The 17,394-nt window shown below is 41.1% G+C and overlaps 1 protein-coding gene across 3 annotated transcripts in view; it reads left to right on the forward strand.

The window, feature by feature from the left end:
* KLF7 (KLF transcription factor 7) overlaps positions 1–17,394 on the forward strand; it is an 86,341-nt gene that overhangs the window by 35,830 nt on the left and 33,117 nt on the right. Inside the window, exon 2 of one of the 3 annotated variants that reach the window (XM_054585756.1) lies at positions 3,779–4,412. In XM_054585756.1, coding sequence (XP_054441731.1) covers positions 3,779–4,412 — 634 coding nt within the window. The remainder of the gene's footprint in view (positions 1–3,778; positions 4,413–17,394) is intronic. The other 2 variants (XM_054585757.1, XM_054585758.1) reach the window with 2 other exon arrangements.

Consider the following 17,394-nt stretch of genomic DNA (forward strand, 5'->3'; position numbering starts at 1 on the left):
CCATTGGTGATTCTTGCCTGTAGTTGTTCTTATTTTGTTGTTTGCCTAATAGAAATTTTGTATTTCCACCATTCCTTCTGTGTTTATTAATTGTAGTTTTACTGTAAAGAGGAGCTGATCCTTTTTCATTTGTTCATTTATTCAGTTATTTATTTATATCATATAGACTCGTGGGTATTAATTTTATTCCATAGGTTAGAGTCCATTATTGTCATTATTCATTTTTGTTGTTCAAATTGTCCAGATTTGCTCATACAAAGCTCCTTCAAGTTAGCTCCTGGGTCTTTTTGACATACCTCTATCACTTTATGAACGTTTTCCTACCTTCTGGTACCGCAAGATATTTAGGCTCATCTTTTCTCTTCTTTGCCCCAGCCTTTCAATCAATTCTTTCTCCAAGGAGTCCTGGTTCCTTTATTGGATAATGATATTTAGAAGCCAAGATCTTTATGCCAGATGGGCTCACTGCTACTGTGGTGTCTTTTCTTGTAGATGCTTCCCATAGACAGAGCTATACAATATATGTATATAGATTCCTATGTGTATATACACATTTATTTCTATATATACCTCTGTGTGGTTGTGTTAAAGTCTATGTGTAACTAATGATACCTCAAATTCTAATTAAACATCATAGACATTTCTTAATAGAGTTCTTATAATCAATTAAAAAAAATTGGAGACAAACTTTCCCTTTGGTTTGGAAATAATCTAACATTAAAACCCTCCTTACTCTTAACATTTCAACCTTCAACACTCTTGATGAGTTTCTGATTGACAAAATCTTCTCTATCTAAGCTTTATCTCTAGCAGATATTACAAGAAGTAGCTTTCTCAAGACAGAAATTATTCCATAGAGATTTCATAGGTCTCTCCAGCACATCTTAATGGGTGCTCATGCTCCTTCAATTCTCAGATGGACTAAGAATGCCCTATATCAGGATTGCAAGTGACAGCCTCTCTTAAGTGGCCCAGATTTTCCCATATTTTAGTGGTGGGAGGTATCTTCATACTTAGATCATTAGTGTGACCCATGGGCACCTGGGACTCAAACTAGGGCATATAGGATAGGTTATTATTATTATTTTAAATCCTCACCCAAGGATATGTTTATTGATTTTGGAGAGAAAAGAAAAGGAGAAAGAAAGAGAAACATTGATATGGGAGAGAGACATCGATCAGTTGAATTCCTACATGCGCTCAGACAGGGATCTGAGCAACCTAGGCATGTACCCTGACCAGGAATCGAACCCACAACCTTTTGGTGTACCAGGAGACATTCCAACCAACTGAGCCACCCTGCCAGGGCTGGATAGGTTATTTTTCAATATTCCCAGAAGAGTATGTGAAGGTGTTTAGAATATCTCAGTTCCTCCGAACTCTGGATATAAGGAAATAAGAGCTTCCTAACAATCATAGCAATGTTTTTAGTGACTTTCAAATCTTTGAGCTACAAAATATGTAAGAGGACATGACATACAAAAACTCTATAGACAGTGGGGACTGGGGGTCTAAAGTAGTACTCGTGTGTGAGGCGGGGAATGGCCTCAAAGACCGCTTATAGCCCACAATCCAGCTGATTTTTCCCTGGAGCAGATCTGTGTCTCCAAGGTCTGACCTCTGCTCTTTGGACATATCTAAAGAAGCACTACAGTTGTGTTGCAGAAGACATGCGTTAGTGGTCATTTCCAGGATTGCTAGCCTCAGTATGGCTCAGGATAGTGTGTCTGCAGATGGCTTTTGCAGAGTGGAGCATAGTAGAATGATTAAAGTAATGGTATCCAGTCGATGTTATCTTTGTTTAATAGACAGTACATACCTGTTGGGTCAGACACTGTGCTTGGTAGGTGATGGTTTAAAAAGAGAAGGGGAAGAAGAATAAGGGAGATTTCAGGAGGAAGATCTTTTAAGTCAGAAGTGAAGTAACGGATGCTAAGAGTGAGGGTTTTAATACTACAGAGAAGAAAATTATAATTTCTAACAACGAGATGGAAAAAGGCAAGGGAAATTCTGAGACATGGAATTCAGGAAAGGGGCAAGTGTGGATGGTGCGAATTGCTAGACCTGAGGAGACGACAGTGCTGCTGGTTTCAAATATCAAATGGTGGGAAGCTACTCAGCCAGAGCTACTATCTAATTATTAAGTGCAGTAGAATTAAAAGTTACTTTTCCAATAAGTTTTCCTTGATTAATACCTCCATATTATAGAGTGTAGAATTTGTTGTCTGTTCATCTCCTAAGAACTTATCAGCACATTTTATTAATGTGTTACTTGCTCTCATGTTGCTTTGTAAAGCCATGCCCCTCTTAGCTTGTAATTGTTTATTCTGTTCCTATACACATGGATCTATTACTGTCTTCTTCTCATACACAGAGAGCCTTGCGCCTTGCTGTGAAGACAGTAGTTGAATGAACACTTGTGACATGAGTGTTGAATGAAGATTGGAACTAGTCATTAGTTTTTAGTATTAAAAACCAACAGTGAGACCCAAAGGTGATTCGTTGCTAAAAGTCTGTTTTTCTTATTCAGTAATACAGAGTTTTACCAGAAGGTTGATTTAAAAACCACTCTATTGAAATAATAAACCACAATAAAATCTTTGACAGCTGCTACACAACTAGGTATATCATTGAAATATATTCTTAACGGAATAAAGGCCTAGAAGCAGAACACTAGTTGAAAACACAGAAGCTGTACGGAAGCAGTAAATTAGGAGCTAGTCACATTTTAAATTTGCCATCAGTATTTCTTTGTCGAAGCTCAAAAGTTTGAGCAAATTGAGCTGGTGGAAGTCAGCACCATGGTTTTATACATGATTATGGAAGAATAGGATTTTTAAGTGAAGAGAGGTTTTAGACCAGAAATTTAAATATCCATTTTTGCCATAAAAGTGCTTCTACCATCTTACAAAGACTTACGTGCACCAGGGATGAAGATGTGTTAAAACTGTGAGCTGCTTGTTCCTTTTTCTCTATTTCTTTACCAGGTGAAAACTTTATGTTGAAATGAGATTGGGTTTTATCTTTAACAAGCCAGGTAGCTGTGTTTGAACTTGTCTCTATCACATAGTCAAAGATGTTAAACCATTGTAATGGACTTGTGCTCCTTGCTACAAAACATGTAGCAATTGTATTTTGAATAACTCACTGTAAACAACAGAGGGTTTTGTAAAGGTGATCTTTTAGAACAATATTCATTCTTGATGGTTAGGGAATCCATGCTCAAGGCAGGGTTTGATGCTGGCTGCTTGTACCTAAGGTTGCCCCCTAGTTTAGGTGGACATAGTTTGTTCTTCAGATCAAGTTGGAGAATTGGCTTAGTTTTGCGAGTTGCTCATCTACTTGAGAAATAAAGTGCACTATGAGGAGCCTTGTCTTGCTGTGAAAACCTTGTCTGATTCTATTGCTTCGTGCTTAGATGGGAACTCCTAGGGAAGCCTGGAGCATCTCACCTGCTGAATTGGATTGTGGGGCAGGAGATCATTTCAACATTGAATGTTCTCTGGGATCTTGATGGTGTGAGATAGCCCTCCGGGGCCTCTAGTTTCCCATCAAGTCTACCAGTGGAACTCCTATGATGTGACCTTATGCACCCTTCAGGAATATTCACAGAGTAAATAACAAGGTCAGGCCTTTCAGTAGGAGAATTTCAGATCCGGGCCATGAAACCATGCTCTGTGTCTTTCTGAATCTTCCTCCTCTGCCTGTCAACGTGTGGCCTCATGGTGTTCTTTGCCTCTGATAGCTGTTTCTTTCCCCTCCTCCTTCCCCTCTGCAGACATGCCTTGAATTGGAACGCTACCTACAGACGGAGCCAAGGAGGATCTCGGAGACCTTTGGCGAGGACTTGGACTGTTTCCTCCACGCTTCTCCTCCCCCGTGCATTGAGGAGAGCTTCCGGCGCTTAGACCCCCTGCTGCTCCCTGTGGAAGCGGCCATCTGCGAGAAGAGCTCGGCAGTGGACATTTTGCTCTCTCGGGACAAGTTGCTATCTGAGACCTGCCTCAGTCTCCAGCCAACCAGCTCTTCTCTAGACAGCTACACAGCCGTCAACCAGGCCCAGCTCAACGCAGTGACCTCATTAACGCCCCCATCGTCCCCTGAGCTCAGCCGCCATCTGGTCAAAACCTCACAGACTCTCTCAGCCGTGGATGGCACAGTGACGTTGAAACTGGTGGCCAAGAAGGCTGCACTCAGCTCAGTAAAGGTGGGAGGGGTGGCAACAGCAGCAGCAGCCGTGGCGGCAACCGGGACAGTTAAGAGTGGACAGAGCGACAGTGAACAAGGAGGGGTAGGGGCTGAGGCATGCCCTGAAAACAAGAAGAGGGTTCACCGCTGTCAGTTTAACGGGTGCCGGAAAGTTTATACAAAAAGCTCCCACTTAAAGGCCCACCAGAGGACTCACACAGGTAGTGGTACAAGTTGGCCGCACGTGGTTTCTTCTTCTTTTTCCTCCTCTAACCTCCTGGTGGGAAGGGCTTCTCTTTGTTCCAAGAACTGGCATCCCTGCCAACCAGAAGGTGATAGGAAGGCAGGAGGGCCTGGGTGGGGAAGCAGATGACTCCCTTGTTACCTTAAGCCCTCCAGAGGTCCTGAGCACAGGACACGGGCTTGTCACTCGCAGGCTGTGAGACCCTGTCATAGGCAATGCCAAGCACAGCATAGGATCAAACGATTCTGAGGATGCATGAACGTGGGCTCTGGTAGAGTGACTCACAGCCCTATGTGATGCTTGCACTTGTCACTTTCTGACACTTTTCATTGTTTTAGGAGTGTAGTTCTGCAGTTTTGACCAGCACTGGAATCTGAGGAGGTACATTAGAAAGAATTCAGTTAAATAAGGTAGCCGGGGTGTCCCCATTCACTCTTTTCCCAGCATCCCTGATTTTTCATCAAAGTCATCAACAGCAGGAGGGTTTCAAAGTTCATTAGATGTGATCATTCTGTAATTAATTGGCATCTCCTCTTTTGCATTGTTCTCTGGCGCATGTTTTATGGAGAGATGGCAGAATGGCTTTTTAATGAGCTTGTTACTGAGAAGTTGCTAAAGTGATTACATGGCTATGTGTGTGGTAGGGGCAGGGTGGGGACCAACAGAGACTGGGTATTTTACTCAGGACTTCTGTAGTGATTCCCAGGAATCATATTGATCTTTGGAGCAATGGGACAATTTGGAAGAGCAGGGTTTACAGAGAAAAGGCTGAGAGTGGCATTTTCCTTGAAACTGGTCTTTGTTTTCTGCGTTGAGATGGAAGCTTTAGGGCTTGCATCTCTTCTTGGTGTTAGCATCCTAGGAGCAATTACTGTCATTGGTGGGTTTTAAACGAGTCCCTGACAGCGTATTGCCTGTATGGTTTTTGCCTACTGCTTGCACAGTACAAGCTGAATAGGGAAAACTCCAAAAATATAAGCAACAGAATGAGAGTATTGTTGGAGAAAAGTGGGTGATGAATCTAAGCTAGGAGGTACCTGGCAAGAGTTCTTCTGGGGCTCACTGCTTGTCTTTCTGGTGCTCTCTGGTGATTTGTGGACTGTACCCTGCAAAGTTCATTGGCTAGCAAAGCAGAAAAGCCTGGGCTCTAGTTTGTACTCTGCCACTAGCTAGCTCTGTGGCCTTGAGTGTGTCCCTTTACCTCAGTGGACCTCACTGTCCACATGTGTCATATAATCTGGTTCTTAAAGCCCCTTTCAGCTCTCCTGTTATGGAATTCTGTGAACTGTCTTTGCTCAGCATAGGAGAACTTCCCTGAAGTAGCCATGTGTTAACGCATGGCTAGAAGAAATTGCCCTTTTGAGCCACAAAGTTCTTCCCATGGGCACTGACATGGCTTCCTCGCAGCACAAGGCCCAGGCATGCATTCCTCTTACTCTGAACTTAATTTCCCTCGTGGCTCCTGATTGGTTCATGGGAAGGTCTCCTAAAACAACTTTCGAGCCCTGAGGCTCTGGTGCGGAGTCCCACTCCTGGTTTCTCAGCAGAGTTGGCATTCAGGTTCTCCACTGCACACATTCCAAGGCTGGTGCTTCCTGTTGTCAGCATTATTTCTCTCCGTTACTGTCCTCAAGGTCATTTCTTTCTCAAGTCCACGAGTAAAATAATGACAAGACATTGCAGTGTTCCAGGCTGCAGCTATGCCTCATCTCCCGCTCCCCACAGGAAACCAGGGGAAGCAGGATGAGGTGAGAGTGTAGAGTTTCATTAGGGGTATGGCAGTCATGATGATGGGCACATTTCAGAATTATTGACACTAAGAGAGGCTGCATCCTGCCTAGTATGGCGGCTGGACGGCTCTAGGGAAGCAGAGATTCCTTTTTTTGGTGGTGGGCAGTTCAGGCCATTTTCTTCTTTTTCTTATCCCTTCTTCCCAACAGATGTGTTGGGCCAGAAGGATAAGTCTTTGGAGTGATGTGTTGTTTGGGGGCATTGTGTACTCAGTGATTATCACGCTCATGATGTTCCCGGCACTGCTGACCACTTTACCTATGGTGGACTGGAGTGGAAAGACTTCTGCACGTGGGGAATTCTCTCAGAGAGGCCCTATGCATTACCAGAAAGGAGCATTGCTGAGTGATTGAGACAGGGCTTTGTTGTTAAGTGGACTTGGGTTTGAGCTTTGGCTCTACCACTTCCTAAATTTATGATCTGGATAAGTTATTTATCTTTACTCAGTCTCATCTTCCTCATTCATTAACTAGGGGCAATTACATTTACGTCCTAGATTGTTTTAAAGATTAAATAAGAAATTATATGTAAAATACTTGTAAGAGCTTATTAAAAGCTAGGTGGAAGGTTAATTGTAGTTACTACTATTGCTATAGATACTGAGTAGTGATGATTTAATGGAAAAAAAAAAAGCTCTCTATAACTGGCAATAAGCCTCTTAGCTGAAGTTACATACCAGCAAAAAGCAAGAAGCTCTTCTGTCCCCACTCCTGCACTTTGCATGTGCAGGTGACAGTGCTCACGGACACCAGTTGTGGAGGGTGAGGCTGGACATGCAGGCGTTGGCCATTGAATTTGACACTCCTGTAGGCCAGGGCTTTTCTGAGACAACAAGGAAGCAATCGCCTTGCATCCTCAGAGCCCAGTGTGGAGGGAAAAGTACATGCTTATAAGAAAGAGAAACAGATAGGAGAGAGGCAGAGCTGGGAATGAAGGATGGGGAGAGGGAATATGAATTAATTTGGATTAAATGGATGAGAATCAGAAGTATTTATTTGGAATTGGTGTGAATGGGGCACATGGGGAACTGAAAACAAAGGTGATAATTTATGTGGTGTGGATGAACTAAGAATAATGAAAAAAGCATGAAGGATAGAACCAAATTAAGTGCAGACATATCAAGGAAATGGACTAGTAAAAGCTTGAGGGCAAAGGTATATGGCGATGGGAATTCAAGATGAGTCTGCTGATAAAAGTGAGTGGATGGAGGAGAGAGAGCTGCTGACGAATGTTGAAATAAAGTTTTTTAAAAATGGGTTCTGGTTGCATTCAGGCAAGCTATTTTAATGCGGGGCTCACTTTAATTCAGTGAAAATATTTCCTTATCTTTCAGTTGGGGAAGTGTTTTGGAGACAGAAAAAAAAAAAAGAGAGAGAGAGAAAACTACCCAGGAGAAGTACAGGCATTTTGTTCTCTAGAGTTATATATATGCTCTATCTTCTATGTGTTGATATGTTGAAAAGGAGAGAGTTGCAAAAATGAAATAAAGTCAAATGTGCAGGGCTTTGTCTATGCGTTAGAGAGACAATACTTGGTTGGTAAGGTGAGATTGCTTGCATGGAGGAATTTTTAGTGTTCTTCATTTAATCTTTATATAGATAGAATTTAGAATTTCCTGAGCTGGAAAAAGGATGCCGCCCCCCCCACCCCCACCCCCATTCCACTCCCTTGGGCTGTTCTTTGAGAATGCTGAATCCTTTAAACTTTTTGCTCTGGAGGATGTTAAGCAATGAGGTGATTTTTTTTTCCCAGGTAGCAGATGTTCAAGTTGGTAGCTAGGGCACAAATACTGGGTACCCAAGGAGGTGAAGTTGTGCATGGGGGAGCCCGGGGGCGGGGATGGCGGAAGAAGATGAAGGCACGACTGGGACAAAGGGAATATTGTGAAGTAGCAGAATCTCAGTGAAAGGAAGCATATAAAAATGGACATATGGTTTATTCATCGGGAAGAGCACTTAGTGCTGGCATGAGTGGAAAAATGTCCTTTAGCAGCCGAGCCATTACAGACCTTTCTCTTCCCCTCTGTTTTCTGCTCTTTGTATGGCATATTTTTCTTTCTCAGTAATTCAACCATTATGATCATAATTTTATTCATCTTCTTGGACTCAGCTAAATAATCCTTATATTTTGATGCAGGAGAAACCTTTTATTTCAGTTTTCTAAAAATCAATTTATTATGCTCATTTTTAGCAAAAATCAATTTGTTAAAATGTTAGTAGATGCAATGCAAAAAAAAAAAAAAGTTCTCCACATTTCTTCTTGATCACGTCTTAGATGAAAAAAAGCAAAAAGTCCGTGATTGAAATGATGCTTTGTGTTAAATGAGCAGACTTTTGTAGTATGGAAATTCATATAAAAGCATGTTCACATTTATACTAGTCAGAGTGAGTCATGTTAGTAAAGTCAGGACAAAGGCCAGCAATGAAATCTTTGGCGGTTGGTCAGAGAGGAGGGAGAAAAGAGGCCATGTTCTCACATGTGCCAGTTGGAAGGTTCCCTCCGGGGACTGAGGTTACTTTAGTCTAATCCATGGGTGGTGATGAGGACATTGTAGATTGTGCAGTGAAGGATGTAAAAGGGTGTTTTCAGGTGAAAAGGTAGGGGAGGCGTGCAATTAGCATTTCATGTCTGCTTTGGGGCAGGTCATAACGGACCAAGATGTGGCACAATCTCTTAAGTTTAATTAGGATTTATGGAAATGGTTTGTTTCTAAATGAAAAGGTGGCCCAAAATGTTATAAATGAAAAAATGAGTATTGTGTTTAAGAAGCCAAGAAAAGTGCTTATTTTATACATATAATGAAAGTTCTTTAAAGTTAAAAATGTATTTATTTTACTTAATCGACAAATAGTGTAAAGCACTTGCTATGCACTTTTTGAAGTCTTTGACAAATATTAATCCTTTTAATCCTTGTATTAATATAATGTCATAGGTACTATTTTTATTTCATAAATGAGGTCCAGAGAGGTCAAGCAACTTATCCAATTGCACGTAGCTCCTAAGTGGCTGAGCCAGGATGCTAACAAACCACTGTTGCTCCAGTCTAAGCTCTTTTATGCTAACTAATGAGGGAAAAAGAAGTCAAGTAGACATTTTTCTCAATAACCAATTATTAAGAGGAAATGAGAAACATATAGTTTAAATACGAATTGACAATGAAAACTATGCTAAGTGTCTTCTAAAGAGATAAAAGGTGGGAGAGTCAGTTAAAACAAAGTGCCTCATCAAGTGACTAGGGCCTAGAACAAGGAAATTACAAAGGATGGTCTTTCATTTCCAGGCCCATTACTGTTACTGCTATAGCTACTGTTATTGTGGTCATTACTACTAAAGCGTTTTTTAAACCTAAGTATTAAAGAGAGACTTTCTTGTAACAGTCTCAGTGGACTCATTAAAATGAGAAATGTTAACACTCTATACCTATGGAATAAGAAAGGCAAACATTATCACATATAGGGGAAACTGAGGATCAAAAAAATAAAAATGTCTTAGTCCAGGTTATATAACCCGCATGGGCAGAATTAAAATTTGACCAATATCTCCTTGCCCCTCAGGCTTGCATCTTATTTAAAATATCATCTTGCTTCTTACTTACTTTGTTCACTCAGCCATTTCATAAATGGGTATTAAGTACCCAGAGATGTCAGGCACTGTGCCGGGGGTGGAGGGGGGCAGCGGAGGAGAAAGGAAAGGCAACTTATAGAGTGGGGGTGCGGAAGGGTCATTAACTGCAAGTTGGGGCTCCTGTCAGTGGTCAGAAGCAGCACAGATGATTTGGAGATAAGTGGCGTTTCTCTTTCTGGACAGGGTGTTTATTGATTCTGTTCATGTTTTTGAATGATGCCAAAGTGATAATACACTAATGTATATAAATGGAAGCCCTAATTCAAGGTCAGGCATATCAGCAGGAGAAAATTGAATACCTCAGTCTAGAACTCTAGGGGGCCCATCGACCACTTTCAACCTCCTTGGTGCCATAGATAAGAACTCTTTGATTTTATACAATAGCAACTGAAATAGGGCAATTTTAAGACATTAAAGGCCCTTTAATATTCTGAGACACATGGCTGCTAATGTTTACCCGTGTGTTGAGGCAGAAACTCATTAAACCCTGATTATGGGATGGAAACCAGAATAAGGGTTAACCATTCAGTTTACAAGGTGGAGAGAATTTAATAGGAGTGTTTGCTATCTTGGGTTCAGCATATTCAAGATTTAAGAGAAAGAGTTTGTGAAGAAGGAGTGTGAATGAGGTGGTGGGGAACAATTGATGGGAGAATTTTACGGTTCAGATGATCTTCGAGTTTTACCACCTGATACGTTAGCATAATGCTAGCCCTTAACATTTATAAAGATAAATTTAAGTAAACATATATTGGGCAGAATGTCTTAAACTCAGCCTATACACAGCCAGCACATTTATTTTATCGTTATCATATGGTAATAAATGTAGGCTTTGTGAGATGCCTATTCCAGATGTCCTTTTAATGGGTAATTAGTAGTCACAAAGTAAATAAACATGTTAAAATAAAAGTGGAGGATAAAGTAAAATCCTGAAATGAATATATATTTTATCATACACTATTTATTGAAAATACTATACGAGACACTGTTCCTTCCCCCGTCTCTGAGGACCCTGCTTTTTGATGGAGAAGCCTGAAATATATTTTTCATAAAGTCATTACATTTGGAAAATGATCTCAAAAGAGAGTAGAACATGGAGGGGGGTGTAGGCAGGATGGAGGGAAGAGAATCGAGGAATCTCATTTCAGAAAAAAGTGGTGGGAGTAATAGAATTATAGAAATTTGAGGATTTAAAGGTTGGGTCATCTCTCTTTGATAGAGAAGAGGGTTGTGAGAACTCTGGACGATTGAAGGAAAGACATTGGGAAGGCCAAGTGTGAACTTTAAAGAAAACTGTTCCCTTTAATGAGCAGATAGTGTACAGAAGTGTTCCTATTATAGTAAGAATGGTAAAGACCATGATGATCATGGCCATTCTGTACATATTAGGAGGTTTGAGGAAAGTCAAATGGAGCTTTGTAAAGAGTGCAGGCTAAGAAGATGTAAAAATTCATTGGTAGTAAGGAACATTTTTTCTTATGTCTCCTGAGGTTGAAACATCAAGTGATTCTGTTTGAATGAGAAAAAAAGTTTAAGAAAGTCATGTGTAAAAATAAAAGCAAAAAGAAAACCCCCAAAACTTTTCTTAAAACACTGGCATAATTGTTTTAAAAAGATTAGTTAAAATATAAAGACAGGGAAAAAAGTATTCATAAAATAGTGTGTTTTTCTTAGGAAAAAAATCCAATTTGAATTTAGCAGAAATTCCAGTTAAAACCTTGAAAATGCATCATGAGAAAACATACTTTGCATGTAAGGAAGTTAGTTCTGGTAAGTAAATGGAACCCGTGGGGAACCCTGCCTGCCTTGGCATGTTTGTAATGGGACTCAGAGCTCTGCCAGGCTACTCCAGTTCCAAGGGAGAGAGGCTGGGTCTTTCTAACTGGGCAATTTCAATTTGTCTCCACCCTAATAGAGATGAAGTGGATTGTCCTGGGCAAACCTGTTCCTGAAATTTCAGTTCATTCTTTCCTCATGCCCTACCTTATACCTGATGTGTTTCTGTACCAACTCATTTCCTGCTTTTGAAGCTTTCCTTCACCCTCCTTTATATCAGAGCGGATCTGGTAGAAATACACTGGATCGGTAGATGACACGTCCATCGACCATTGTAAAACACTGAAAACTTTACTATTATTTTTTTTTTAATGCTCCATTGTGGGAGATTGTTCATGGAGTTTCAGGAGTCTGCAAGCAAGTAGGGAGCCACGCTGGGGCTGTTTCGAAGCTAGAGCAGCATCCCCTGCCTCCCCTCCCACCCTGTGCCCCTCCCCTGCGACTAGATTTTCTACATTTTCCAAGAGTAACTTCTTTTCAATCATTTAAAAATGTAATGTATTGTCACAGCAGTTATGAGGCCAAATGTTAGTAGAAGCAAGACCATTCGTAGTAATCAAAAGTTAGTGACTTTTGACTGTGCTGCTTACTCCACCAACCAGTGACGGCATTGTTCCCATGCCTGCAGTGTTCCCATGTTCGGGGGCCAGTGTCAGGAGCTGACTAGCTTCTATACTACAGGTCAAGCCACTAAAACTATTTAAGAGTGACTGTAGTCAGAGCAGGTTTTTCCTGGCTTGTCCCATATTTCTGTTCACCCTATCTTCTCATTTATCTTCTGTGCTTGTTGACTTGGGGACCGACCAGGGTTTGACCTCTTAAGCTTTTAGGAATGGGAGACCAGGATACCCTCTTACCAGTCCCAAACCAGGCCTACTTGGCAGATGCCCTTCCTTTTTGGACTCTACATGTTTTTCTTTCTTTCCTTCCAAGGTTATGTGCATTCAGGTTTTAAATTATAAAACTTATTTATAAGATAAAACTCATTTTATATTATAAACCACTCATCTGGTATCATAAAACATAACTTAGTTTTTTTTGTTGTTGTTTCTACCTCCAGAATATATCCTCTTTCCATTCTTAGAATTGATATTTAATTTAAGGAATTCAGTGAAGTAAAACAGTACTACGCATACTGTTTTCAGGCAAACAATGTAAAATATTTTTTTTTTTAAATCCCAAGAGTGTTGGGATAGAATAGTTTCAACTGCTTTACTAGGTGAGCCAAAGTCGATTAAAAGCCATCAGTCCTTTTGTTGTGAGCAGGAAGCCAGAAACCATCCTCCGTTGAGAGAGTTCTCGTCCTTCGTGGTAGAGTATTGCCCAGTTAGATGTGTTACAGTGTGTAATGTCTTTCTCTAGAGCGGCGATTTTTCAGCCCATGTGCTGCAAGAATTATTAAAACATTCAGTACCTGACTATTTAGTTAGGGGCACTGACCTCTTTTCCCTTAGATGGTCAAATAAAAAAAAAAAATTATCACAACCAACACAACAATAGCTGTCTGGTGTGAATGAATCAAAATCATACCTATTTTTTTTTCAGATCAGCAAAGAATATATTTTATTTGGTGTGCTGAAGAATTTTAGTAATCAATTTATGTATGCCATGAGGTGAAAAGTTTGAAAATTGCTGCTCTAGAGCCCTTGCTGTTTTCATATCAAGAAGATTTTGTAAGAAAGACTCTAGATTAAAGCTACTGTTAGGTGAGAGTGGTTCTAGGAGTCTGATGTGATACAATCTGTGCCCTGATGAATGGAACCCAAGAACAAGGTTGAGCCTGGTACATACTTTAGTGTATACAAGGGTAGCAAGATACAATAGGACATATTTTAGGATAGCTGTGCAGTAGTCCTGTTTCAAAGTTGTCTGTCTTAATTTTGTGTTTTTATGTGATTTAATGTTGCCCCACTGGAATTCATTAGTGTGATTATAAACTTATAACATGGTGTTTGATCACCTACACTCAAATTCTGTTGTAGAAAGGAAATAATGATTCTCCATATTGAATTCTCAATTGGTCATGAGCCTATTGAAACTAGTATTGGTATTTTAAAAAGAGCAACAAAAGGTACATCTTCCTTCTCTGATATTGGTAATAAGACGTTTTATGTTCCTAGTGTTCAGCAGAGAGTGTCGGAAAATCAATATGAATAAATTCAAGTACACAGGATTCAGCCTATTCGAAAATGTAGTGAATCGCAAAATGACAGTATGCATTATTAAGTATTTTTTGCTTCACCCACATGTAAATATTAACATGTAGAAAAGGTACCATGGGCGACTTAGAAATTTAGGCAGAAAGCAATCTACTGGCTTTTTTTTTTATTCTTTGTTGTTGTTTAGTGTCTCAAAGCTTACAACTAATCTGAATTTGAAACTAAATACTGTCATTACAGAAGATTTTTTTCTAAGTTCTTCCAATTTCTCTAGGGACAAAATAATGGCCGCTTGAAGCAGTGGAGAAACAGTAATTAGGGCAAATAGTAATACTGTGCATGATTGAGGAAAATGTAAGGAAGGGAGGGAGAAAATGCAACAGACAGACTTGTACAGCCTGTTACTAGGAAACCACATCAGCATTAAATACAGTGTGCTAATTGGCTATCCTGTTTCTGCCTGGGTACCAGCCTGGGCCTGCTACACAGCTGTTTCTGCTCTTTCTGGTTGCTAGGTAACTGCATCATTTCCCCCCCTCCCTTTGTGTTCTGGAGGCTAATTGGCTACTTCTGCTTCTGGTGTTGCTGCTGGGTACCAGTCTGGGCCTGCTGCTCTGCTGTTTTCCAGAGGGATTTAATGGGGGGAGGGGAAGGCAAAGGGAAAGGAAGATACGCTGGCAATTAATGGAGCATAAGTGCAAATTCTACACAATGTCTGGCACCTGCGTCCCCTCATCCTGCTTTCTCAACTAAATCTTTCAGCTATGAAAACACATTAGAATCTTGGAAGTGTTTCTTTTCTCTGTATACCTTTTGAATGTGGTTCAAAAGAAACAAGACATTTGAAGACTTATTACTTAAATGATGGATTTGGTCTTCTTAAGAAAGAACTCACAAATTATTACACATCTAAATTTGATATGGGTACCATAGAATTTGTACAAACATTAAAATTACTAACTTTATAAACAAGGCAGCATTTTTAACATCTTAATAATAGTACCACTTTATCTCTTAAATGGACTAAATTCCTTCATAGCCATTCTTCTTGATATCATACAGGTTTAAAGTAAGGAATAAAATGGACTAAAAGTGATTATGGGATTTTCCCAAATGTTTTATTCAGTTAGAAGGCACAAAGGGAAGCTTCTAGACCCATGAATTTACATTACAGATTTCATTGCTCTTGTGCACAGCACATGTCTCAAGTACTTTTTGGTGATACGTTGTATTTACATAGAAATAATGAAAAATGTTTTGCACACTTTATTTTCTTTCCTTATAACAAACAAATGTGGTGCAAAATAAACTTAAAACCAGTTTTTTGACTTAAAAAAGTATAGTTACTTTCCATATAGTTGTATCTCCTATTTAAGTAGAGGTTTCCCTTTCATCACTGTTGACATTTTTACTGGAAGTGTGGGGAGAAAGGTTCTTCAGAAGTGAAGTGATGCTTCAAGAAGGTTTCACTTTAAATAGTGGAGAAAATGTATGTAAATTGGGGCTCCTTAAAGTGGCAACTTCATCCCCTTGGGAAGGAGCTGTTTTATTGAGGAAACTCAGAGCATGTTGTGTGGCTATGCACAGCAATAGTTAGCAAAGGCAACTTTTCCTTGACGCTAATGGCTAGCAGTGGTTTCCCATACTAATGAGACCTACCGTCCGCTGTTGAAAGTGAAGCAGGAATACCTCTATTCTGAGCAGTAAGCCCTGCCACTCTAAGATCAGATCAAGCTCTGTGGAATCTTTGCTGCTCAAAGTATCCTTAAAATAGATCGAAGGCCTGAAACTAGGCTAGGATGATGGAGAGAATATTGCAGTGTTCCATAGATCTTAAGGAAACCAGCTAGCTAGTATCAAACTGCAAAAGGAAACTTTATTATCAGAGGATAACTATGGAGCAGATATAGTCCTATATCTGCTATTTGTCTTAAGAGGTCTAGTTGTTAATCACTCAGGAGTCGATGCATTAAAAGGCTTAGCCATTTGATTATGAGCACGTATCATAAGTCAGAACATTCCTTCGTTGCTTGACAAGTTTTATATTCTGACTTTGGGTGGGGGTGGTTTTGACTGTTTCAGTGTTTCATCTTCGTTGATGGCAGATTGTCAAAATAACAACTTCCCGTGTGTATTATGGATTGTCCCTGTCTGGCTGAAGCAGGACTTGGGGTGAAAAGCCCAAAGAAGTCCTGGGTGTCTGTCCCGTCCACCTCTCTCCAACCATCTGTTGGGCATGGTTTTGCATCTGCATTCTGGCTCTGGTAGAACCAGGGTAACTCAAGGCAGAGGTCCTTGAAAAGGCTGAAGTGGTCATGGTTAGCCCCAGCCATAAAGGAACACCAGGACCCGCTCCCAACTTCCTCTCTTTATGCTCTTCTGAGCGGGCATATCTTTATTCTTTAGACGTCTCCATGTTTAAAGTGCTATTGGGAGCACAGGCACACTTTGGGGCTTGAGGAAAGGAGATGCCCCACTCGCTGCTTCAACCTTAGGATTCTCCTCCATTGTGAAAAACTGCTTTGCTAATTCTCATCTCCACACAAAGCTACCACCTCATGTATGAGTAAAGCAGTTGAAAAAGCTGGGAAAGAGGAATCTGATGTCTGCTGGCTGCCAGCAGGGCTGCTACTAACCTATGTTATAGGTCTTTGTGCAAATCAGACAAAGGTGCCTCTTCTGTGGGCAGACGCTGCCTTGGATTCAGCCCCTCAGCCCTTCAGCGGGACGCCCTGTGCTCACACCTCACGTGGCTGCCTGCTCGCCACAGGAGTTGATCCACTTCACTGGGCCTTCCCTGACCCTTCCGGAACTTTGAGGCTGATGAGGTTCTGGCAGGGACAGGAAAGTCACACGACTGTTCAAGGCGGGTATTGGGACCTCCTCTCAATGGCTAAAGAGGCCATTCTGTGTGAGAGCAAAATTTTTAGCCCAGCCGTTGTCCTCAAATGTGAGATCATTAGTTGCCTAATGCAGCGATTCTCAATTTGGGCCGATTTTGCCCCTCAGGAGATATTTGCCAATGTCTGGAGACATTTTTGGTTGTCACATCTTGGAGGGGGGCGGGGTTCGCTACTGACATCCGGTAAGTGGAGGGCAGGGATGCTGTTACACATCCTGCAGCACGCGGGACAGCCTCACAGCACTCACCGGGCCGCAAATGTCAGCGGGGCGGAGGTGGAGAAACCCTGGCCTGACGCAACCTTGGCTGTCCTCCACATTCTCTCTTTGGGTTACGCTGCACCACCAGCGAAATCCATCCTCATTCTCGTAAGACTACTGAACGGGTCTTGCCTTCCTTACGATCTTTTAAAAATTGACTAGATAGAAAAACTGTGTAATTGATTATTTCTGTCGGGACTTAGAAGACGGGCTGCTTTCTCCCCGATGATGTGAGGGCAGTCTCTCCACCTCCGCCAGAGGCTCAGCTTTCTAGATGTAATGCTGTGATTGTGGCAGTTCCCCAGCACCGTCCACTCCCCTCTTGCTGTAGGCTCCTGACCTGCAATATCCTGAAATTTTGCTGAGGCAGGGGTTTGACTCACACAGCTG

This window comes from Pteronotus mesoamericanus, unplaced genomic scaffold (genome assembly GCF_021234165.1).
Source record: "Pteronotus mesoamericanus isolate MK-2021 breed Mesoamerican mustached bat unplaced genomic scaffold, CSHL_Meso_final contig_90, whole genome shotgun sequence".
Lineage (NCBI taxonomy): Eukaryota > Metazoa > Chordata > Mammalia > Chiroptera > Mormoopidae > Pteronotus > Pteronotus mesoamericanus.